We start from the raw sequence: 24,697 nt of genomic DNA, 5'->3' as shown, positions 1-24,697 counted from the left end.
ACTCAAACTCTAAACAATTTAGGATGAACATCAAATCTTAATCTAACTTTTTGAAGTATACTCACTACAATCTAAAACCTTCACTACTCCCTCTTTAGTTTAGTTGTAATTAGGTTCTCTCTCTCTCTCCTTCTTTAGTTTAGTTTATGTTTAGTTAATTAGTTTAGTTTGTAGTCACCATTAAAACCCATTCAATAAAGCTTTAGTATTCAATTTCTTTGTTATTATGTCTTCTTACTATTGTTTAGTTAGCATGATTCCGTTGACACAAGGCTAAACCTCCATTAGAAGGGGTTTATGAAGCCATGTGAGTATGATTAGTTCTTAATTTATTATTGTTTTGCATAAAGAACTTCAAGTTCTTTGTTGTGAGTGTCTAGAGATAGAGCTCATAACAGAGAACTAGATATTAGAAACCCCATCAAAGAGATTTGTGGGGGTGCTAATCTCTCTTGCTAGTCAAACAATGACTATAAAGATGTAGGTTGTTTGCTAAGGATCAATGAAAGGCGATTTGATGACTAAACTAATAGCCAATCGAATCGTATGGTGGATTAACCCCTCTCTAATTATCTTTCTCATAATTTAATTCACTATTTTAGCATATTTATTTGTTGTTTTAATCATCTCATAGTACTCTCTCATTAGTTAATAGTTGTTTAGTCTAAATTCGTGTCAAGTACGTGCAAGCAAGAGTGGATCGAAAATGGTTACTCCTACATATCAACACATGTTTAGAGAGTAGAATATTGATTGATTAGCATGCTTTAGTAATGTAGAAACACTATTTTTACATCTATCAAATCTTACTTATCAGCAGGTGTCATCCTCCACATAGGCGTGACTGGGGGCGTCTAGCTATTAAATCTTCTGAATGAAATGGATCTCACCCCGCTTAACACAAAGTCCCTTTGATGAAACTTCCACATTTAATGGTCAAGGGCATGAAGAGCTTTGTCGTTTCTCAAGGGGAACTGGGTAAAGGAGTTACCTGGTATTTTGCAGGCTTATAGCACAACGCCGAAATATTCGACTACATTATCACCTTTTAACCTTGAATATGGCGATGAATCAGTTTTATCTACAGAGCTGATTTCCAATACATCTCGATGGTTGCTGTTAAAACAGGCTCAAATGACATTTTTAACGTTACAAAGTTCTTTTATATTTTTACATTTTATCCATCAATAAAGACATTCAATTTCCATTCTCATATGTTTAGTTATCATTTTACATTACTCTATTCTTCTATACTCCTCCTTTCAACAATGTCATTCATTAGCATTAGTTCCAAAGAGGTCATCCATGCATATTATGCCTTTTTCGGTCCAAGTATGTCACATTCATGCCTGCTTGAAGAAAATCCGAGTCAATAAGATGGTTATTCTTGCTCGGTACGGTTATTGGAATACTCTCAAATTTTAATATCTGTGTGAATCCCACTACTAAGGCAACGGCGTTGTGTTTTAGTTTGGTCCAAGTGCAAGAATGACAACCTTGCACCTATAGAAAATTCTAGATGTTGCTAGGCTTGCCTCGCGTTTGGTATAGGTGTTTTTACACCTGAATAGCTAAGGTCATTGAGGACCACCATGGCCCCTTTGCCTTAATTTTTTCAATCACAACAACATGGCCGAGCACTTACACTTTCTTATATGGATTTTATATTGGGGGCGTATTCAGTCCCCCCATTATATCGCCATCATATTTTTCTATCAATTTACCTATCGACATGCAACGAACAACACAAGATCAAAAATAAGAAGTGATATTATTATCAAAAAAATTGTCGATGATGCATTTTTATTAAAAGTCAATATTATTTTTCCTACTTTTATTACACAATCAATGTTCTATTACTTTCCCTCTGGAAAACGCACAACTTTTGGCAGAGCAACTTTAACAATATCTATATACATCAAATATAATTTATCATTGTCTTCTTTGCTCTGTTCATTTTCTTCCAGAACATCTGTCTTATGCATAATTGATTGCATCCTTTCCATCTCTTTATTTCCTATCTCTATAGTAGATTTTGCTAACAGTTTTTTGTTTTCCATAATCTATTTCTTAACATCACTTAATTCTTTTTCTAACCCCCAACATTTTTGCTCTCATCTTTTCGTTTTGTTCTTCCTGAGTTTTCACTCGAGCTTTCTAATCTTCTAATCATTCAGCCCTTACAGCAGCGCTCTGCTCCTAATCTTCCATCTCATTTAATTTTTCTAATAATTTTCTGTCATCTTTCGCCAATAACTTCCGCCAATTATTTCCATCTCCTCTCACCAATAATTAGGGGTGACTTCGGATCAGATCGGATTAACCTCCTTCGGAATTTTTCTGAATTTTTTTCAGAACCTAATATACTAGCCAAATCCGATCCAATTTTTTTTCGGATTCAAAATATATTTCCAATTTCAGAATTTTCGGAATAACTCAGAAATTTCGGAATACTTGGTAAATTTTCAAAGATTTCTTTACTTTCAATTATTTTTGGAATATCATACGCCAATGTTCATTGTAGGGAGAGAAAACCATGTCCACAACACCAATGTACCAACAGCAATACGCACTTGTTTATTGAGAAAATCCATTTTCATTCAAACAAGTGATCCAATAAAAAATGAGAAAAAGAACCTGCAGCCACCAACACCAAGCATTGCATTCTGTTGAGGTTTGGGTATTTGTAATGTTTCAATCTTTTTTCATGTGTGGAAATTGAAGCGTGAAGTGTCTGCATGAATAATGGATTCTGGTCTTGGACTCTAAGTAGCTTTACATAACATTCTATCTATTGGAATTTGGCTTTTAGATTGGTCTGGAAGTCATTGTATGACTCAATGGCATTTTTTTCATATCATTGTTGTTATGGCAAACGGTGTAATGACAGTGGAGTGGTCCAATTCAAGTGGGGAAGTAGCGGCTAGGTTATGTTTTTGTTTTGTTTTTGGAAGTAAAAAACTAGAAAATGAATGAACGATCGAGATCTGGTCGAGATCTAATCTAGTGGATAGTGAGAGAAGTACATATTTTCGGAATAAATTGGCAATAATATTGGAAATTTCAGATCGGCTATATATCGGAACTTTCGAATCGGATATTAGATCGGATCGGTTTTTAGAGTTATATCCGAATCCGATCCAATTTTTTTTCGGAATTTTCGGAAATCGGAAAATCGCCCATGAAAACTACACCCAGATCCAGACCAATTTCGGGTCGGATTTCGGAAAAATCAGAAATTCGGCAAAAAGAAACACCCCTACCAATAATTTTCGCCAATTATTTCCGTCTCATGTCGCCAATAATATTTGCTAACTATTTACGTCTCCTGTCGCCAATAATTTCCGCCTCCTTTCGTCAATAACTTCTGCCAATTATTTTCGTCTCCTCTCACCAATAATTTCCATCTCCTCTCACCAATTATTTCCGTCTCATGTCGCTAACTATTTACGTCTCCTGTCACTAATAATTTCCGCCTCCTTTCGCTAATAATTTCGGCCACCTTTCGCCAATAACTTCTGTCAATTATTTCTCTCCTCTCACCAATAATTTTCACCAATTAATTTTGTCTTATGTCGCCAATAATTTTCGCTAACTATTTAAGTTTCATGTCGCCAATAAATTCCGTCTCTTTTCGCCAATAATTTCCGCCTCTTTTGCCTAATAATTTCCGCCTCCTTTTGCCAATAATTTTCATTAATTATTTTCGTCTCCTGCCGCCAATAATTTTCGTCTCACGTCGCCAATAATTTTCATTAACTATTTCCATCTTTTATTGCCAATAATTTATGTCTCCTTTCACCAATAATTTTTGCCAATTATTTCCATCTTCTGTCGCCAATAATTTCCGCCTCCTTTTGTCAATAACTTCTGCCAATTATTTTCGTCTTTCATTTCGCCAATTATTTCTGTCTCCTCTTGCTAATTATTTTTGTCTCATGTTGCCAATAATTTCCACCTCCTTCCGCCAATAATTTCCACATCCTTTCACCAATCATTTTTGCCAGTTATTTCCATCTCCTGTAACCAATAATTTCCGCCTCATTTCGCCAATAACTTCCGCCTATAATTTTTGCCAATTATTTCTGCCTCCTGTCACCCATAATTTCCGCCTCGTTTCGCCAATAACTTCCGCCAATAATTTTCACCAATTATTTCTATCTCTTGTCGCCAATAATTTTCGCCAATTATTTCCATCTCCTTTCGCTAATAACTTCCGCCAATTATTTCCTTCTCCTATCGCCAATAATTTCCGTCTCCTTTCGCCAATAACTTCCGCCAATTATTTCCATCTCCTGCCACCAATAATTTCCACCTCCTTTCGCCAATAACTTCCTCTAATTATTTCCGTATCCTGTCACCAATAATTTCCGCCTCCTTACGCCAATAATTTCCGTCTTCTGTTGCCAATTATTTCCGTGTCTTTTCGCCAATAATTTTCGCTAATCATTTCTGTCTCCTGTCACCAATAATTTTTGCTAATTATTTTCGTCTCATTTTTCCAATAATTTTCGCCTCTTGTCACCACCTATTGTCGCCTTTGACAATAGATTACGCACGCCAATAGTTGTTGTCAATTCATTTTTTTTTTCTTCCGATGTTCTTCCATTTTTTTTCCTATATGCACTTATTTGATAGATAGGCTTTGCCCATTGATAAGCACCCAAAAGTGTAGTTTTGAACCCTTAATAATATTCTATTTAAGCCAATTATGTTTATAATAAATAAGATTTAACAATGTTTACGTGTTTTTGTGTATTTCAGGTCTTAAAGTTGTTTAGTGCTTAAATATGTCATTTTGCATGGAAAATGAGTGAAGATGATTGCTAGAAGAGTTCTATGTTTAAAGCCCAAGAATCAATAAGAAAAAACATTTTCAAGCCCAGTCAAAACTGGGAAGTCAAAGTCAATTCGGGTAGAAAAAGAATAGAAAAGTCAACAAAACTTTAAATGGGCGTATCTTTGGACTCGGGTCTCAGAATTGGGTCTACTTTATGTCAAAACGACCGGCTCGAAATAAGCTTTCTAATTGACCTAGCTTTGTCCCAATCAGAGATGTTAAAGTGGACAAAAATGGTACTTAAGTCATTTCCAGCAGTTGTGGACCCTTTAGACTTAACCTAATAGACTTTGGGCTCACATTAGAGGTCCAAAGTCCCTCTTTTTGGCTCATGCACGAAAATATAACCCTAATCCTCTCCTATATAAAGAGGGTTAAGGCTAAACTTATTCTCTCCTTTCTCCCCTTAGTCTCTAATTAGTTTAGTTTAGTTGTAGTTTAGTTTAGGGTTAGAATTAGTTTATTCTTGTAGCCTCCATTAGAACACCTTATCAATAAAGCTTTTAGTTAATTTCAATTATTGTCTCTACTTTAATGTCTTTCTTTTCTCTCATTAGCATAGAACATCCAATAACACAAGGCTAAAACCTCCATTAGAAGGGGTTAATGAAGCCACATGAGGATGATTTATTAGTAGTTTAGTTATTGTTTTTGCATTAGAGTTTCAAGTCCTTTGTTGTGAGTTTCTAGAGATACAACTCATAACAAAGGGCTAGAAATTATAAACCCCATTCAAAGAGATTTGTAGGGGTGCTAATCTCTCATGTTAGTTAGACGATGACTATAGAGATGTAGGTTGTCTACTAGGGATCAATGCAACAAGAGATTTGATGACTAACTAATAGCCAATCGAATTGCGTGGTGGATTAATCTTCTCTATATCTTCCTTCCAATCTTTAAATCTATTGTTTTTGCAATCTTATTTACTGTTTTAACATCACATATTATTCTCTTATTAGTGAAATAGTTGTTTAGTCTAAATTCATTACAAGTACGTACAAACAAGAGTGGTTCAAACACGACTACTTTCCTCTTCAACACATGTTTTAGAGAGTATAATTATAACTAAATTAATATGCATGATTTAGTATTGTTTTATCTACTATTTTTACACTATCAAAACATACTTATCACCCATCCACCAAAGAGGGGGCGATGTATACACCCCTACTTTATGGCTCACTAAGCCCATGAATCTAGCCCAATACTAGGCCTAATCCAGTAGGTAAGCCCACGTCCTTAACCCTAGCCCATCCAATAATTGGTTTATTCTTTAATATGTCGAAATTCATTATTCAATTAGATAAAGACAAATCTATAAGAAATCAAATCTTGAATCATTCGATAAGTCCTTCATAGACTCTACTTCCTCTCCGAATTCATAAAAAAACATTCTCTCTCGGAACTTGATCCCTAGATAACAGATCTTGTAGGCAACCATTATCTTGGTTCAGTTTCATCTCTCCCCATCATCAATTCTCATATGTTTCTTAGTAGATATTACATCAAATTACTCTTGTTGTGTTGAAGCAGATTATTGCCAAAACAATTACAGGTGATCTTGGTCACACTCAATCGGCTTTCCTAGTGCCTTCTGGTTTTACGAGTGGGTTGCCTTGGAAACCCCCAAGACATGCCATGATGGCCCTTCAGGCGTTGACACAATTTTGCTCAACTACCACTCCACAAATTTTGAGCGGCACTCTTCAAATTTCTTTCATATTAAACTTGGCACCAACTTAATGGACCTTGGGCATGATAGTTTCCTTCAAATTTGTTTTCATCCATTAAACTTGGGTCCAACTTAATGGGCCTTGGGCATGAATGCGTTCATTCATATCTGGCGACTCTGAAGCATACAATCCATAATTTTCTGAAACAATCTAACATCCGACCTCGGTGACACTGAAGTCTCTGGCCAGACATAGCATGACAACCACCATTTTCTTCCTAACATTGCCAACTCATTTGCTAGAATGTTATAGGATTACAGAGAACAGTAAAAGAATTGCCTCATAATGTTAAACATTTGACACCAACCGAGAAGAGACTCCATCAGGGCCGGCTCAAGGGTGGATGTGGCCTTAGGCGACGATCCAAAGTGAGGCCTTTTTTTCTAAGCTCATTGACAAGTTTTTTTTTTTTATTCCAACATTTCATATCCAATTCATGCAAACACCATAAATCAATCATAATAAGCTGATTTCACGGTCTCAATACATTCACAAATAATTCCAATAAAAGACAAGTATTGATGAGCAATAGCTTGGAAGAATGAAGCAAAGAGCTCAACTAGACATATGCTTTATATTTCGACAATCAAAGCACATAAAACAACAAACTACCTCCTTATCTCGTCCGCCCATCATCCTACATGTCGAGGAGGTCCACAAAGTGAGGTTATCTCTCGGGAGCTGCATAATTAAAGTGTTGTCCTTGTATGACTCCTCCCTAGAGTATCCAGCTCAGAATTGCTTCTTTACGTTCAAACACCGGTTTTAAACTTCAGTGAGATAATGATGGTAATCACCCATCATTTTGAGATAAAAGACTTTCGAATCATTTAAAGTCTCTTGAACATATAACAACACAACTGCAAAATGGAAAAAGAAACATATCATAGCATTAGTAGCAAAATAGAAGAGGAAAATAAATATGAACCAACCCAAGCAAATCAAGGCATCATTTAAAGTTTATTTTTCTCACCTTTTGAGCAAAAAGACATCAATTAAATTATCATAGTCAAGTTTTTCAAACATATTCTTTTCAATAGATAACATAGCTAAACCATTAAGTCTTTCTTGTGACATAGTGGATCTCAAGTAAGATTTTATCAATTTTAGTTTTGAAAAGCTCATTTCACCGAAACAAGCGATTCACGGGTATCGTCAATAATATTCTATATGCTATGCAAGCATTAGGGAAAACAATTAATTCTTTGGAAAAAACTTAAAGCCTCGATAGGCAAATTATTTTTAGTTTGTAAAACCTCTTTCGCAATGTTTAACTCATGAAACAAATCTAGGCCATTAATATCAGAAACCATATCATGTCTTAAAGAACTTTCAAGATTTAGACAATATTTTTTCAAACTAGTCTCATCCAATGCTTTCAACTTCTTTAAATCATACAAAAACCAAATACATCTTCATACATTTGAAACTGTTCAAACCTAGTTTTAATGGAAGAAAGAGCTCGATCAATTATATATAGAAAAAAATCAATTCTAAAAGCTTCTTCTGCTGATTTTGTTGCCTCATCATTGTCATTTTCATCAAATTGTTTTTTCCTACTAACCTTACGCTTTTCACGAAATACTGGGTTCTACTTCCATTTCAAGTGCAATCTCTTTAGCTGAAATCATAGCGTATAAAACCATTTTCCCTATATTTTTCAAAAATGAAATAAGACCCTTTAAGCGAGCTATAGCAATATCAATTTGCATGTCTTTAGATTGCAAGCTTTTTCAAACAAATTAACATCAAATAATATATCATACCAAATGATCATGCCCAATAAAAACTCAAAGTTTTCAAGTTCATAAGTTGCTAGACACTCAGCTTCACTTTTTGTTTTAGGATCTTCACTAGTTTTTGCTAATTGCAATAAAGCATTTCTTAACTGAGGAGCTTGGTATTTTATTGCTTTAACACTGTTAACACGACTTTCCCATCGTGTTGGAGACCATGACTTAAGTGTGAAGCCTGGTACATTGTATTTTCCTAAATTTTCTTCTAAAATTTTCCAACGCTTTGTCGAAGAAGAGAAAATTGTGTAAATACGTTGCACAACTCCGAAAAATGAAATTGCTTTTGGACAAGAGTTACCCATATCACAAAGCACTAGATTAAGACTGTGACAACCACAAGGCGTATACAATGCTCTAGGATTTACTTCTAATAGTCTTTTTTGTACTCCTCGTTCTTTCCCCTTCATATTAGCTCCATTATCATAGCCTTGCCCTCTTACATCATTAATATCGAGCTCAAGATTCTTTATTGCATTTGTAAGTTCATCAAAAAGTCCTTTCCCTGATGTATCATCTACTACTAAAAATTCTAAAAAGTGTTCTTCAACTTTTATCGGGATTGATGAAATATCCACACACCATAGCACAAGAGACATCTGTTCTTGATGGCTTACATCAGGAATACAATCAAGGATTACTGAAAAGTACTTTGCTTCCTTAATTTTTTTAACTATCATAGTTTTAACCTCAAGTGCTAATAGACTTATCAATTCATTTTGTATATTATGACCAAGATAATGAGTATGAATTTCACCATGTTGAAAACGACGAATATGTTCTTTTATTACACGATCAAACTCTGCAATCATTTCAATCATGCCTAAAAAATTTCCATTATTTTCTTCATAAAGCTTCTCGTTTGTACCACGGAAAGCCAAGTTGTTTGTTGCAAGAGTTTTCACTAAGGCAATAATTCTCAATAGCACACCTCTCCAATGCTGCCTCTCTATCTCAATTTGTTCTTGTACCTTTTTATCAATTGTTTTACCTTTTTTCAATCTCTCTTTTAAATCTGCCCAAACAATCATACAGTTAACGTGTTCCGTATTTAACTCATGTCTTTGGAGACTACTACTAATATTTTTCCAATCTTTACTTCCTTTACTAGCTAATTGACTCATGCTCTTTGTTAGAACTAAACAATTTGCAACAAAAACAAAACACTCTATCTAAGTCTTTTGAGTAGACAAGCCATGTCCTCTCAAAGTGCCTCGACTATTTAGTTTTTGGCGTAATGTTTCATGGAAAAATGCCTAGCATTCTCATCTTTAGGATAATTAAAACCAAACTCCTTCCTAATTGGAGCTCTTTCAACCAAAAATCTCTCAAGTTTGTACTAACATTTTCCCAGTGCTTTGGATCATATATATTTGAAGGTCCAAATTCTAGATTGTCATTAAGACCTTCATTTTCTTCAGGGAATATGTGAACTATGCATTTCATTATCGTAATATTTTCATCTCCATCAATTTGTTCGGTCTTTTCGTTATTTTCTAATTGTGTTAAATTGCTTGGTGGCTCATTTACTAACTCTTCAGTAGAACTAGTTGGCACATTTTCTTTAGTTTTAGTGACATACTTAAGAAGAGCCCTTTTTTGCGATTGAATCAATTCTTCTTCCTTTTCTCTTTCTTTTTGAGTTTGGTATATCAGAATCAAATTTTCTTGACATACTTACAATAAAAGGACATCAAAAAAAAAATAATGAACAAGAGAAAAGAACAAAAATCACCGATTTTTACGAGAAAATTAGTGCCCTTTAAATTTCTTTTTAGTGTGTAACTCTGTTAATAGAAGCCAAAATGCAAAGAATTTCTGAAATTGACAACAGAGAATAATATGTAAATAATAGATTCATATCAAAAAGAAATTATCAATTTCACATTAAAGAGTATAAATTGATTACCTTCCAAATACAAAAGTATTAAATACCAATTTGTGAGATTGTGAGAATGTGATTTTAAGATATCAATGGTTTGGGAGTGAAAAATAGAAGTAGTAAGAGAGAGAGAGACGTTGAGAAAAAGATAATTAAATTTGTCTTTAATTAACTTAAGAAGAAGTGGAAAAGGTGCCATAGAATGTGGAGATTTTGCATTAACCGTGGAATTTTCTATTTCCATTTATTCTTTCCAGTTAAGAGGTCTAACTAGATGAGGACACTCCCCACAAAAATTAGACTACTACGTGTTTTAGCCATCAGATTTGGCATATAGTTTTGAGATACAAATTATGTAGTGGACCACTGGATATTATTTCCTTTAAACCAATTCAATTCCCGAAATTTAGTGCGGTGGGGAGAATTGGAAAAAACAAATAGACGACATTGTCCTTTTTTGTGTTTTGTTTGCCTTTTAAAAAAATGGTAATATCAAACATGTGCAAAGAGAAACAAGGAAATTTTAAGGCCTTCCAAAATCTGAGGCCTTAGGCGGCCGCCTAACTCGCCTAATGGATGAGCCGGCACTGGACTCCATCATCCACTAAATACACGAAGGCTTTGCAGTCGGCCACAGCAACTAAGTTCATTAAGTTCTAAGCTTAGCCTCTCTCTCTGGTCCCACTTTCAAAAAAGTACTTCGGCTTCTTCAGGGTTCACATCCTGCACATATCAAATCATTAGGCCATTTGCTGACTGTTTTCCTTCCCTATCAGTACGGTCTTGGTATCTGAAGGAGCCATCTGTGGCAAAAACAAAATAAAACTTTTCGTATTAGTCAGGAAAAACGAAGTACTGTGGTTTTTCCTTGTAGACTCCAGCAGTCCAGCGTACCTTTAACACATTACAGTATACACATATTCTTTTTTTTTCACGGAAGTAAAGTAGTAAACCTATCAAAATTCTAAAGAATTGAAAGTTCCTTTAATTTGTTAGCAGTTAGAATTGAAAGTTCCTTTAATTTGTTAGCAGTTAGTACAAAGGACGTGACGATAATACAAAGGGACTTGAACTTGACGATAATAGGCCAACCATAGAAGGACTTGAACTTAAAACTCTCAAAGTTGCCGTTTGTTGGACCCTATTTGGCAATTTAATCCATAGGAAGGACATTATCCTAAGTGCAAACTGTTTAAAGCGGTTACACTTCACAAGTTGCCGTTTGTTGGACCCTATTTGTGCAAGTTAGCATCGTTTTATCATATAGATAACCTGAAGTAAACTGATATACAACTGATCCACACATGTAATAAAAAGTAGTAACCAGAACAAGTAGCGGCATGGCTGATGGCTATGTGACGAACTTGGTCATTTGAACCTTTACAAACGAACAAACCCATTTGACCACCCTTGCTGTTCAACTAACAACCCCCCTTTCAAAGATAACAAAACTAAGATGAACATAAGAAGCACATGGAACGCAAATTGCAAATTGAACACCGGCTTGAAGAAAACAGAACAAAGGCTACTATAAATGCTACCGACATCTACACAATTGAGGAAACATAGACAAAATCATGTGGAATTTTAACTAAACTTATCAGCAAGGAGAGAAAATTGCACCACTGTATACAGAAGCAGAGATCTTGACATCTCAGTCGTAATGAATTCAGGTGTTGATTCCACTAAGTTTCTAGAAGCCGAAGCTGAAAAGAATGGAACCAAGATTGCAAGAACACATATCTTGAGTCGCACGTATAAGAAAACCATGATTAGAGAATGAAAAATAAGGTTCCAATCCGAGTCTGGGGAAACATGGAACATAAGAAATGAGACAAATGTCTTGCAATAAAGCAATCATATCAGACCAATCTACACCACGATAGAGAGCGCCCCTTATAAAGTTATAAAGTCATTCAATTTAGTTCAAGACCTAAATCAAACATTTGTGTTAGCTATGCTTACATACTGAAACTCTACTTAATCACTTTCAAGTTTCGTCTAATAAACAAAGCTCTCAATCAAGACTTTTCAAGCCTTTGAAAAGAAATATTGTCTATGCTTGGATACTGAAACTCAAGTTAAATGTTGCGCAAATGATAAAATTAATTTTCCACTAAAATATTCAGCATGAAACATCAATACACTTTACTACAACAATAGTAGTATATTATTATATAGCTGCATCAATCTTGCAATTTAAAAACAATTCAAACATACCCATCATATCATTGACAAAAAAAATTATATCTGGGAACTTTGGTAAATGAAAGAATCATGAAAATGCTCACAGACAATCATAAAACGTTAATTCAATGTGTAGTCCATTACTCCATCTTTTGCTTTTTGTGGAAGAAAACAAACAAACAGAAATATAGAAAGTTCTAGAATCTTAATCAATGATAAGCTTTAAACAAAGAGAAGTACCTCCAACAGAAATTCCAATCCAGTCTCAAGAAACCTATTCTTTCATCTCGTCGGATGGGAAACTAAACACACCATAAAAACAAAATAACCTACACAATGAGCAAAGTAACCCCCCCCCCCCCACACACACACACACCCACACCCACACCCACCCACACCCACACAAAAATCCAAGAATCAAGGAATCAACGGCTACAAGATGAAGTTTTCATTCACTTGAGAAGGTTTACCGTTGGATCTTAGATTGGGGGTGGGGATCAGCTTTCGATAGTTTTGAGGGGGGCATCCATAATTCCACCATAGGTGTGGCTACAAATATACTGACAAAAGCAAAATCAATCTCTGACTTATACACATGAAACAGGTTGAAATAACTTAAATCCCATCTAATGAACATGTACGTTGACATCAGAAAAGAATTGGATACCACATTGAGATGAGCAATTCCGAAAAGAAAAAGAAAACTTCTCCAAGAAGGAAAAATTAAAATGCCTTCCACATTAAGATCAACCATTCCAAAAGAAACATATTAACTACCAGATTCATCAGATATCCCAACTAAATTGTAAAGATAAACCAGGAAATCCCTTGAAATAGAGGTTAACTGAATGTTTCACAGGAAATCCCGTATTATCCAGTCACATGGCTCAAAGTTGGCGTCAAGAATAAAAAAATAGAGCAAACTTAGAGTTGGAGAGAAAATAGGAAGAAATAAATGGAGAAACAGAAGTTCCATGAAAGAATGTAGCCATTAATATGATAAAGTAGTGTAACTACTGGCTACTTAAACCAGAATCGGCTTTTAGTCTGATATTACTTTAACACACAATAAAGGAGAAGACTTTTGTTGGACCGATTATGACAAATACTAAATATCAGCTCAGTTTGATTCCATTTCCAACAGCAGTGTTCCTCAAATGGGCACATTTACAAGTTGCATGAACAAATGAAACCGGACATCAGTTGGACCAAACTTCAGTCAGCAGAAACTTCGATGAAACTGGAATTTTTCATGTCAGAACCTAAATTGTTCGTTTCCACTCAGAAGAAGAAATGCAAACAATATAAGGCTGTGTATAGAACCAACTTGCAAAAGTCAAGACTTTTTTTGGGTACTCTAACCTTCTTCAACTTCCTAAACTCTCACCCAAGTTCTTCATCCCAAAATATGACATACCCAACTCCATACTTTAGGAGTTGGAATTTATCGATTTTAGAGTAATTAGTTGGAATCCCTATAAAAATAAAGAATTATTAGGAAAAAACACAATGTTCAACTGCTGAAACGAATCCAGTATATCTCCTGGTTCTTCAGATTATACACAGAAAATCGGAGACAACTATCGGAAGTTGGCCCTTCCACTTTTAACAGGCCCTGATATGACTAAAATTATTAATAGAACTATAACGTCAAGTCGTCCACTTCAATTTAATAGCGATTGCATCTCTATCTTCTACAGCATTACAAATTCATTACTAGACTTCAAGTTTTCAACTGCCATTAATGAGATGCTATTTATTTATCCTAGTCATTGGATTGCAGCTAGTAGAATGGAATCAATGAATTGATGAACATGCTTATTGCCATATAAGGTTAAATAACGTTACAATTTCATGCTGGTTTTATTTTCAAAAAGGAAAAAGATAAAAGGGACTAGTTTGTTTATGATTGGGTGTGTATTTAGAATGAAAACATATTAAAAGGAATAAATTATTAATAGAGCACAAAGAATTACAGCCAAAGCAGCTCTGGAACAAGCACAGAAATCAAATAGGTGTTAAGACTGTCAACAAATGAAGTGGGTGTAACAATAACAAACTTAAGAATATAATGAGAGTTTGTGCGAAATTGGAAGTTTCAACTTCCAAATATTGCATTGCTTTCATGTGTGAGATCGCAAAAATAAAAAAATATAGGAAATTCTATCGGACTGATTTAACAAGACTTTCTACACTCAATGCCCTAACTATAGGAGTTCCAACTTATTATAGAAAAGATTAGAAGTTTAAAATCCTAAATCATGAAGTGTAGAGGCATATTTGAATAGGATTCTCACTCGCAAGTCGCAACAGAAAAATGAAGTTCAAAATAAACTAGAACCTGAAACCAGACATACCTTTTTTATACATGTGTTTCAAACATACCCTGATCTTAAATGCAAGTCCCGTTAAAAAAAAAAAAAAAAAAAAAAAAAAAAAATTGGTCGATAAAACAAGATTTTATTACAACATAAGTGTGAGAAGTTCACACTACCCATAAGTAGTTACCTCAAAGCTGTACCATAGCTTCCAAATCCGTTACAATTGAATCAAAACTCACATTCCCAACAGTAGGAACATGAGGTATCCAACCCCAATTTACATACATGCAATTAAAATGACACGATTTGAATCGCAAATGGTTTAGTAAGATGTAAAAATTCTAAAAGTCTTGTTAAAAACTTATATCATTGTTACTGATAATTATAATAAAATTCAGAACTGAGAAGTGAGAATATTACCTCATAAAACACAATTCTATTCAGTACAAGGGTATGATGGTAAAACTTCTATAGGTAATGCCCTGCTGCAACAACTTTTGGTTTGCATCATCTGCAAACAAACACGAGGAGTACAAATTCTAAAACTCAACCGTCCACCGGATCCAATTCAAAAGCTCACGTGCATACAACAATGTATGAAGTCATAGTGCAAACTTACCTGATCCAGATATCGAAGGCATTTCCCATGACCTTGCGACACTCAGAAAAACAAGGTTGCATTGTTAGATATGCCTGACCCTGATGGCCTGTGCATAGATTTGACAGAACAAAATGATTAAAGAAAACAAAAACAAATGACCTTCTCCAAAATGGTAAATGCCACCCATGAAGTGGCAAGCTGATCTGGATATTACTTCCATCAGAGAAATACAGTCAAAATGCCTTGAGCGCATGTTTGAAACCTTGAAAAGGACCTATGCCGGGCCTCGGTCGAAATTACAGAAGGATATGAATTTTAAGAAAATAAATTTATTTTACTATTAATAAGTCGGACTTAAATTAACCAGACATGTGCAATGAAGATCACTGACGACCTTAGATAGAACTATAGAAGGACCACAAAGGTTAAGGGTTGAAAAACAGGCAGAGGAATAAAACCAAGAAGGAGAAATCAGACAAAATTAGACTGAGGTAGTGGAAGCAGATTTTTACAGACAATTCTTGAGGCACTGCTATGGAGGATTGGGAAGAAGGAATAAGACAAAATTAGATGTAGCGAAAGCAAATCTCAAGACATCTGACCAACAGCAGATATGACTTAGAGGAATGGGTTGAGGTAGTCATAGTAGGTTTAATAACTTCCTGCTAATCTGCTATTGAACAGCTCTGACATCAACCTTTTATTAGAATAAATTAAAGCAAACAGCACATGTAGCACATATAGGATATATAAAATTAAGTCCATGCGCAAACTTACATGACCAAAATATAGAATCCCCATAGGATAATGGTAATCAAGAATAAAACAGGTTGCAAGTTTAAATCCTTGTACAGCATCTTGTAAATCTTCAGACCAGTTGCCTATATTACAAACAAGGTATGATCAGTTAAAAGAATAGTATCCACTGTTAAAGATAAATATTAACAATATAAATTGGTTGCGTTTGACTCCAAAAATTAAATATTCCTAAAAAATCAATGGTGATTTTGTCTAGATAAAACACAAAAGTGAAATAATTGTAGCTTATAAACAAAGGACCAATTTGTAATCACATTCTCAAGGGAATGAAACTCACAAAAAAGCAAAACTCATTTTAAATGAAGGATTTATATTATCTTAAATGATTGTAGTACGTGTCTCTTCTTCCCCTATTCCTATCAATGTCTCTCTCATTTGCCAAGAAGCTTGATTCATGTGAACGAAATAGAGCCATTATGTAATCCCCATCAACATGAATTACAAAGCTTATTTATAGACAAGACACCAAATCTCCTAATATGTGGAAAAATCCAACAATTACCTAATTTCGACACCAAGTCTAACTCCTAAATTGAATATAACTCCTAAGTCCTAATACAACAAAACTTCTATTTAGTCTCAAACTTGTGACATGAAACACCGAATGTGCCAAGAAAGAAACAAAGATACACAAACAAAATAAAATGACTACTAGTGCAAATATACCACTTCGAATCATTATGCCGGTGCGATGCCACAAATTTTACACTACTATTGTGATGCTACTACTACTGTTAATGCCATTGCAGAGTAAAGCCAACTACGACGGGTAAAGAATGTCGTACAAATCAACATACCGTATGCAACTACAAAGCCAACTACAAAGGGGGGAGAGTGTTGGCTGCAAAGGGCTGGAGACTAAAGAATATCAAGATGTGAAATGATATGATATGCTACCATGCAATTTGATGCAAAGAAGAAAGAATGCTGCAACAGCGATGCGCAAGGCGGGGCAACCACTGCCGGACAACTTCCAACATCTCTTGTCAAACCCAAGACCTAAAATCTATATTCAAATACTATGTCAAACAAACTACTATGCACTTCCAATAAAGATATATCACTGGTGTATATTTAATGAGTCATGCGTCCATATCAATGGTGTATTCAATAAAGATATATAACTGGCTAATGGCCTGAGTTCAGGCATCCACTTTCATGGCGTCATATCTTTACTTGCCATTTCTATGTTTTTTAATTCGAATTCTGAGTTATTCGGAAGCTTTTATTAGAGTTTTATCTTTGCTCGGAGATTGAGAAACTTTATGCATTCAAGGCCACTATATGCTTTTTGAGTAATAAAGAATTGGTATTTAGTTAGCCAATTTTCGGCTTTGTTGAATTTTGCCTATCAAAAAAAAATTCTGAACTATTATCGCTTCCGCATTAATGTATACATCCGTTACAAAGCTTATTTATATAGGAAAATACCAAACTCAGACAAAACACCCAACCCTAAACTGTGTCACACACTCAATTTCCTACTACCTATTTGCCACACCAACTCAAACTCCTAAAGTTAATAGCACTTCTAATAAAATCAAACTTTGATTCTATCTCCAAGAACCAGCAGTATATAACTAAAAATTATTGGTAAATATGTAAAAGAACAATTCCATACCTTAAAATTTATGGTTGCGTACAATGCCATCTCAGGACAGTGATCGAAGAGATTTACCCAAATTTCCTTGTACGACATCGCACATAGAACCCCAAAAGTTGAGCAGCGTATATCCAATGCCTTCACAGTACATCCACCAAGGAAGTACAATCAATGTCCTGGAGAGAGATTTTACCCAAGTATAAATCACTTGCATGGTTAGCACAAAGTGAAACACACTTCCGGTGCAGGCTTTCATGAATAGGAGTCATTCCTTGAACCCACTTCTCTCTGCTCGATGGATTAATTCTCAAATGGTTTTGCAGCAAATGAATGCGATAAGTAACAGTATCTGTTCTACCACAAAAATGAGCCATACATGAAAAGGAAGGCTCATCAGAAGCCAATCTGATCAAAGAAATGAATAGGACCCCATCAACAGGTTTTGGATCTGAAAGGTTTCTATCACCCATCATCTTGATCTCCCTTTCGGTGGGAAAGTTCACTTCTTCCGCACCATCCATATCGAAGATTTTCAAATCCTTAGTGAAATGCCTAATCGCCTCATTTTTGGTAGAATTGTGCTTTTCTGCTAAAGTCAAGATACATGAAAACCTGAGATGATACGTAACAACTGTTTTTACCATCTTGAAATTCCGGCAACAGCAGAAGAAGTCGAGCCATCTCCCGCCCACTCCTGCATACCATTTTATAATATCAGTATCTTCCAAGGGAAGAAGTAACTCAATTGGCCTGGGACGCCCCATGGAATTCGTAAATCCAGCCAATTTAACTGCTTTTCTTACAAAGTCCTCGGGAGCACCAACTCTCATACACAGTTTTGTCAAATCCTCTACTGTTCTCTCTGCATAATTCTGTCTCTCTACTTCTTCAATTCGCCTATCTTCTTCATCCACGGCCTTTCTGGCATGAATTGGTGTCAAATGCTTATCAACCTGCTTTTGAAACTGGTCATAGGCGTTCACGAGTTCTGGAGGTAACTGGTTTTTAATTGCTCTCAGTGAGAGAAAATCACCAGAGGAGAGCTTCCGATGCCAATTATAACGCTCCTCCAAAGAAGCAAAGAACTCTTGTACTATTTCATTTGCCCAACTTCCAAAAATATCTCGTACCTCTCTCTCTATCTGAAACTCAAAATTAAACCCGTCACTTCGCTTCAATTTCTTGTACACGTGATTAAGTATTTTCAACCCCAGTTTCTTCCTGTTAGTCTCTCTAGCATTTTTCATTTCCAAAGCTTTACCCTCTTTCATTTTGGCATACTTCTTCCTTGCTCTCATGGCCTTCTCAGACAATGGGGGGTGCAAAAATGACGGAGTGACTGCACGAAGTTCCATTCCAAGAAAGTCCATCTTCTCCGAGACAGCACTATGGATTGCAGTCTCTACTTTATCAATCTCCAGCTCCATAATCTCTTCTAAGAAACTCACAACCTGATTCTTTAATTCCAATGTAAGCATTTTCGACCCAGATGTTACTAGTAATATCTCATCCAAATACCTTACCGCATACATCTTCACAGGCTTATGGAAAACCCTCCCTGAAATCTCCTTAGAATCAAACCTAGGATTCATCTTATCTAACTTCAATCGAATATCTTGAAGTTCTTTATCGAAACCACTAAAGTAAATATTAACTAAAATCGCGCAAAGACTACACTCCTGAGGCAACCCTCTACTCATAAAAAACCCACCAAGCTCAATCCTCAAAACTTCCGAATCAAACAATCTCTTTAACAAACAAATCAACAGTTCGTCCTCAATCTTCTCTGCGATAATCGAACCCAACTTAGTAACGTGTCGACACTCAAACACCCTCGGCATAAACTTAATAGTAAACCACCAACTTGGGTTTTGTACAGATGACTTCAAATACCTAATAGCAGTATGCCTACCCATTCCGACACGACCACCATAAGCAAATGTAGCAAAACGGGTATCGTAAACTACTTCTAAAACCATCCTAATAGCTTCTATAACTACTTTAAGTTTCATATCAGGTAAAACCAAACAATCACCATTACTTGTACAAGGCATTATCTTAACACAAGTAGCTCCCACATCGAATTGATTACTTTTTATCTCGCACACCAACTGTTCGATGGAAAGCCTGTGAGAAAGTACATTGTAGTTAAATGCATGGGAAGATGAAGTGTTTGGGTATAAGTTTTTAGATGCAGCGAGAAGGACGGAAGGTGTGGCAATGACGTTGTGAAGGAGGTTGTGGAATTTGGAATGAGTGTAGTTTTGGAGAAGGAGGGATTCGAGTTCGGGTTTGGTTATTGGTGTAGTGGTGGGAAAATGTGGAGTGGAGTTTGAGTGGTGTCGTGAAATGGAGAAAATTGTGAGGATTCGTTTTCTTATTGTGTTCCAAGACATCATTTTTGTTCGCAACTGGTTTTAGCGGGCAAGCTTAACAAGCTTAAATATGAGTTTTTATACCATGGTCCATACTAAATTATTAAATAAAAGGGGGTGTTTACAAACATATGTAGGGAGGTGTTTCTAAAAATGGAAATACAGAGGGCATTCCGAGATACGACGCCCCTTGTAGGCTCCAATATAAATACGAGTATGCGAACCGTGCTATGCATCGGTGTTTTTTCAAATCTTTAAACCTGTCGCTCTAACATCTCTCTGATAGTATGATTTTTTGAATTCTAGTTATAATCTAAAAAATAATATAAAAACATTAGGAGGGGTTGAATATAATTTGAGTGACGTGAATGGGGTTTTCTAAATTATTTTAAATAATATGAAGCTAATTCTAATTTCAATAAAGTGAGAGTTTTTGGTAAATTGTTTAAAAAGGAGGGAGCTGATTAGAATAATTAAGGGAGGTGGTTCTAAAATAATAAAATAGAGAGATTACAAATACACAGTTCGGTTGAGAAATTTTCCTCCTAAAGATCCGGCTATCATATAGTGTAGAGATAAGTGGGTGACTGGGTGCTAATATTGGGTGATATGATATTATGATCTGCTTCTTGAATCGCCCGTAGACCAAAAGATTAGGACAAATCAGCCCGTGGACCACTTTATTTTCAACCAGGACGTGTAATTTTCAATTTTTATTGACACGGAGCTCGTTTCATTGGTACCACATACTACCCATACCAACAGCTAACATACACTTGTTGAGGTCCGCATCAATTTTTTCAAAGAATACATGTCGACAGTGGTTTTGTGCCTAAACAGTAAACCACTAACCCCACACGTACTCTTTCTCTCTCTATGTGGTTTTGTGCCTATTGCCGGTTCTTCCTCCCGAATTGAGACCGATCATTCAAATAGAGTAAACTAATGAGTTCGGATATTAATGAACTCTATCGAAGAGTTATCTATTGGAACAATATTCTTACTGATCTATTAACAACAAGTAGATCTACACCAGGAGAATCAGTAATGTGTCAGGAGAAATTAGTACAAGAAACCGTGGACACACTTCTTGATAATGGGATCCGCGGACAGCCAATGAGGCGTGGGACGGTCATAATAAAGTTTACAAATTGTTTTCAGATGTAATTGAAAGAAAAGAGGGAAGATTTCGCGAGACTCTACTTGGTAAACGGGTCGACTATTCGGGGCGTTCTGTCATTGTCGTAGGCCCTTCGCATTATATCGATGTGGATTGCCTCGCAAAATAGCAATAGAGCTTTTCCGGATCCACACATTTGTAATTCGTGGTCTAATCAGATAACACGTTGCTTCCAACATAGGAGTTGCTAAAAGTAAAATTCGGGAAAAAGCACCAATTGTGTGGGAAATACTTCAAGAAGTTATGCAGGGACATCATGTATTGCTGAATAGAGCGCCTACTTTGCATAGATTAGGCATACAGGCATTCCAACCCATTTTAGTCGAAGTTGTGCTATTTGTTTACATCCATTAGTTTGTAAGGGATTCAATGCGGATTTTGATGGGGATCAAATGGTTGTTCATATACCCTTATCTTTGGAGACTCAAGCGGAGGCTTGTTTACTTATGTTTTCTCATATGAATCTCTTGTCTCCAGCTATTGGAGATCCCATTTCCATACCAACTCAAGATATGCTTATGGGACTCTATGTATTAACGGTCGGTAATCATCGAGGTATTTGTGCAAATAGGTATAATCTATGGAATCACAGAAACTATCAAAATAAAAAAAATTGACAATAATAAACATAAGTATACAAAAGAACCCTATTTTTGTAGTTCCTATGATGCGCTTGGGGCTTATCAGCATAAACGAATTCATTTAGATAGTCCTTTGTGGCTTCGGTGGCGACTAGATCAACACGTCATTGCACCAAGAGAAGTTCCTATCGAAGTTCAGTGTGAATCTTTTGGTACCTATAATGAGATTTATTGTCAATCTAATAGTAAGAAATGTCAAAAACGAAATCCTTTGTATAGACATTTGAACCACCATTGGTCATATTTCTTTTTATCGAGAGATAGAAGAAGCCATACAATGGTTTTCCCGGGCTTGTTCATAGAGTATCTAAGCTGAATAGGATCCTGTGATAATTTTATTTTTGTCTCCCTGTCTCAACTAGTATTATAATGCCTTAATTTCAACGCTAATCAAGATCGAGGAAAGGCAGTCTTCAAATCATTGTCTCTAACCTATTGTCGAATCCTACTCAACTGAATAGGGAGGTACTGTACTTATGGTAGAACAGGCCGATCTAGACTACATCTGATGTGGACAGTGGTTGTCCTAGGTGGCACTCTCCTATGAGAGAATGATGACCACGTGTTTCTGTTTTCTTAGTGGAAAAACTCAATTATTAAAACCCTCACAAACCCTTCGCCACTTTAAAAAAAAAAAAACCTTTGCACTTCTTAAAACTTCTCAGACACCGAAAGAATCTTTAGGTCACTCTGTTTTTCGTGAATATGATCTCTTATCCGGCGAAGTAAGAAAACTTCAATGAACAATACCTCAACGGGGTGGGGTGGGGTGAGTGTAGGAACCGTTATGGTTGCATGTCACCGACTACAAACCATGAAAACCCATGCGCAGCGAAATAAGGTTGTTCACAATTTTGTTTAGAAATCATACCTTTGATCAGCTGTGATAACTATGAGAATCCAAGCTCTATGAATCAGCAACCTCTTGATCTTCTGTTGTATTCATATCCTTTGAATGGACGTTGTGTGGGCAACGATCTACCAGCCATTTCTTTCTCTCTTTGCCTCTCTTGAGCAATCACTGAATAATTCGGCCAAGAGAAAATGGTTTCTTTATATAGGTTGCAACAGGGACCATGAGGAGAAATTATGGTTAGGTCTTCTGATGGGTTTGGGCTTCTCATGTTCGTCCAGAACACACGGCCCAAGTCCGACAACAAATGGCTTATTCTACTAAAGGTCATTATTGCACTACCGCTCTAATCCCAAATTACGTGTATTGCGGTTATGGGCTCCATATTATATGCTCGTTGATCTCCCCGTGTTAAGATATCAAATGCCCGTTGATTAAGTCAAGTTACTGACAACTACATTAATCAACTTCTTATGTCCTTAAGTAGTACCACTCAACATCATTGTCATGTCGGATTAAATCCACCTGCAAGGTTTACATGACAGTCCTTATGAGCTCCTCAAGGGCCGGGGACATCATTAACCTGACTTCTTTCGGGTCACAGATTCCTTCTATAATCAATAGCACACCTTACATACAATGTCATTACCCAATCCATCGAGTTTGTTGATTCACAAATGAATCTTACTCATTAATGATTTAAAGCAATGTATAATGCACGTAAGTGCCTGTTATTATATCCGGATTAAAATGACAAACATCCATAATAACAGAGGTGTTTGTTCTCTTATATAGTCAGTATAAAGAGAAACCACCTCACTTGGTCCTATTCAATACACACAAAGTGTACTAGTGTAATCATGTAGTCAAGATAGACTAATATCATATTATACTACAATCATACCAATGGTTTGTCCAAATCCATCTAGGTTATGAACGTTTACTTATACTTTATAAAGTACTGATAATATGATCTTCTGTGTGTCACTACACACCATATCATCTACAACATAAAGTATTAGACGCATGCATATAACTAATAACATATAGAATATGCATAACATTTACCCATATGATTCTCATTCAAAATATAAAGAATTAGAGTTAATACAAAAGTAATGTTTTTAGTATATAACCCTATCAGTGAGATGCCATTGCTAACCAATAAATAATTTCTTCTGTTACATTGTTTGTATATTTTAGCAAACTCAAATCAAACACCACCGAGAATTAAGATATGTTCCATCGAGGAGTTTGGCACAAAAGTAAGATCACCTCTTTATTTTCTTTTTACTACGTTGTTTGTTAATTTCAGTATATTATCATGGGTTTGTTGTCAAGATTTTGATTCGATTATCTATTACTTAGTTATATTTCCTTCTCCATCCAAGTATCATGACTATATAGTTAGTTAGATCCACTGCATGGAATATGTTCTAACGTATATGACCTATGTACAGTTGGTAATCTCCATTAACAAATTTCTAATTCCCATAAGTTAACTCCGTTCCTTTCTAAGTCCAAATAATATTGGACTTCGAAACTTCACTACAAGAAACTCCAAACACATTTTATCCATACCTTCTCTTTCCTAGCATGAAACCACTGATGAAGGAATTTTTCTACAGTTGTTAAACATTCTACTGGAAAAATTAACAATTTTGTAACTAATGAATGACTATAACAATCTAGATTCTGTGTTCGGGTATCATCAAAGCAAAATTGTATTTAGCAACTCAACGCAAAATTGTATTGGTGCTGGTGGGTAAAGACTATTTTTTTTACTTTTTTACTCGATACTTCCTTTGTATTTCCTTGGGCGTAGTGCATTGCACTTAGCTTACACTATCACACCGACTTCACATATTA

General features: G+C 35.6%; 2 protein-coding genes across 3 annotated transcripts; both read right to left on the bottom strand.

Annotated features, from left to right (window-relative positions):
* Nucleotides 1–8,263: 8,263 nt before the first annotated feature.
* LOC147509726 (uncharacterized) lies at nt 8,264–9,490 on the bottom strand. Its single transcript, XM_086597901.1, has one exon. The coding sequence runs from the start codon at nt 9,488–9,490 to the stop codon at nt 8,264–8,266; it is 1,227 nt and encodes a 408-aa protein (XP_086454027.1).
* A 1,064-nt stretch (nt 9,491–10,554) lies between these two features.
* On the bottom strand, nt 10,555–20,233 carry LOC147509725 (RNA-directed DNA polymerase (reverse transcriptase)). Of its 2 annotated transcripts, none has more exons than XM_086601952.1 (5): nt 17,798–20,233; nt 16,135–16,238; nt 15,376–15,463; nt 15,177–15,267; nt 10,555–11,051 (listed from the first exon to the last, which is right to left on the bottom strand). In XM_086601952.1, exon 1 carries the CDS (start codon nt 20,176–20,178, stop codon nt 17,920–17,922), a length of 2,259 nt encoding a protein of 752 aa, XP_086458078.1. In that variant the 5' UTR covers nt 20,179–20,233; the 3' UTR covers nt 10,555–11,051; nt 15,177–15,267; nt 15,376–15,463; nt 16,135–16,238; nt 17,798–17,919. The 2 variants fall into 2 exon arrangements, with proteins under 2 accessions (XP_086458078.1, XP_086458079.1); XM_086601953.1 differs by having other exon boundaries at nt 10,555–10,971.
* Nucleotides 20,234–24,697: the final 4,464 nt, after the last annotated feature.

This window comes from Coptis chinensis, chromosome 3 (genome assembly GCF_015680905.1).
Source record: "Coptis chinensis isolate HL-2020 chromosome 3, ASM1568090v1, whole genome shotgun sequence".
Lineage (NCBI taxonomy): Eukaryota > Viridiplantae > Streptophyta > Magnoliopsida > Ranunculales > Ranunculaceae > Coptis > Coptis chinensis.
This window is presented reverse-complemented; position numbering and strand designations above follow the sequence as displayed.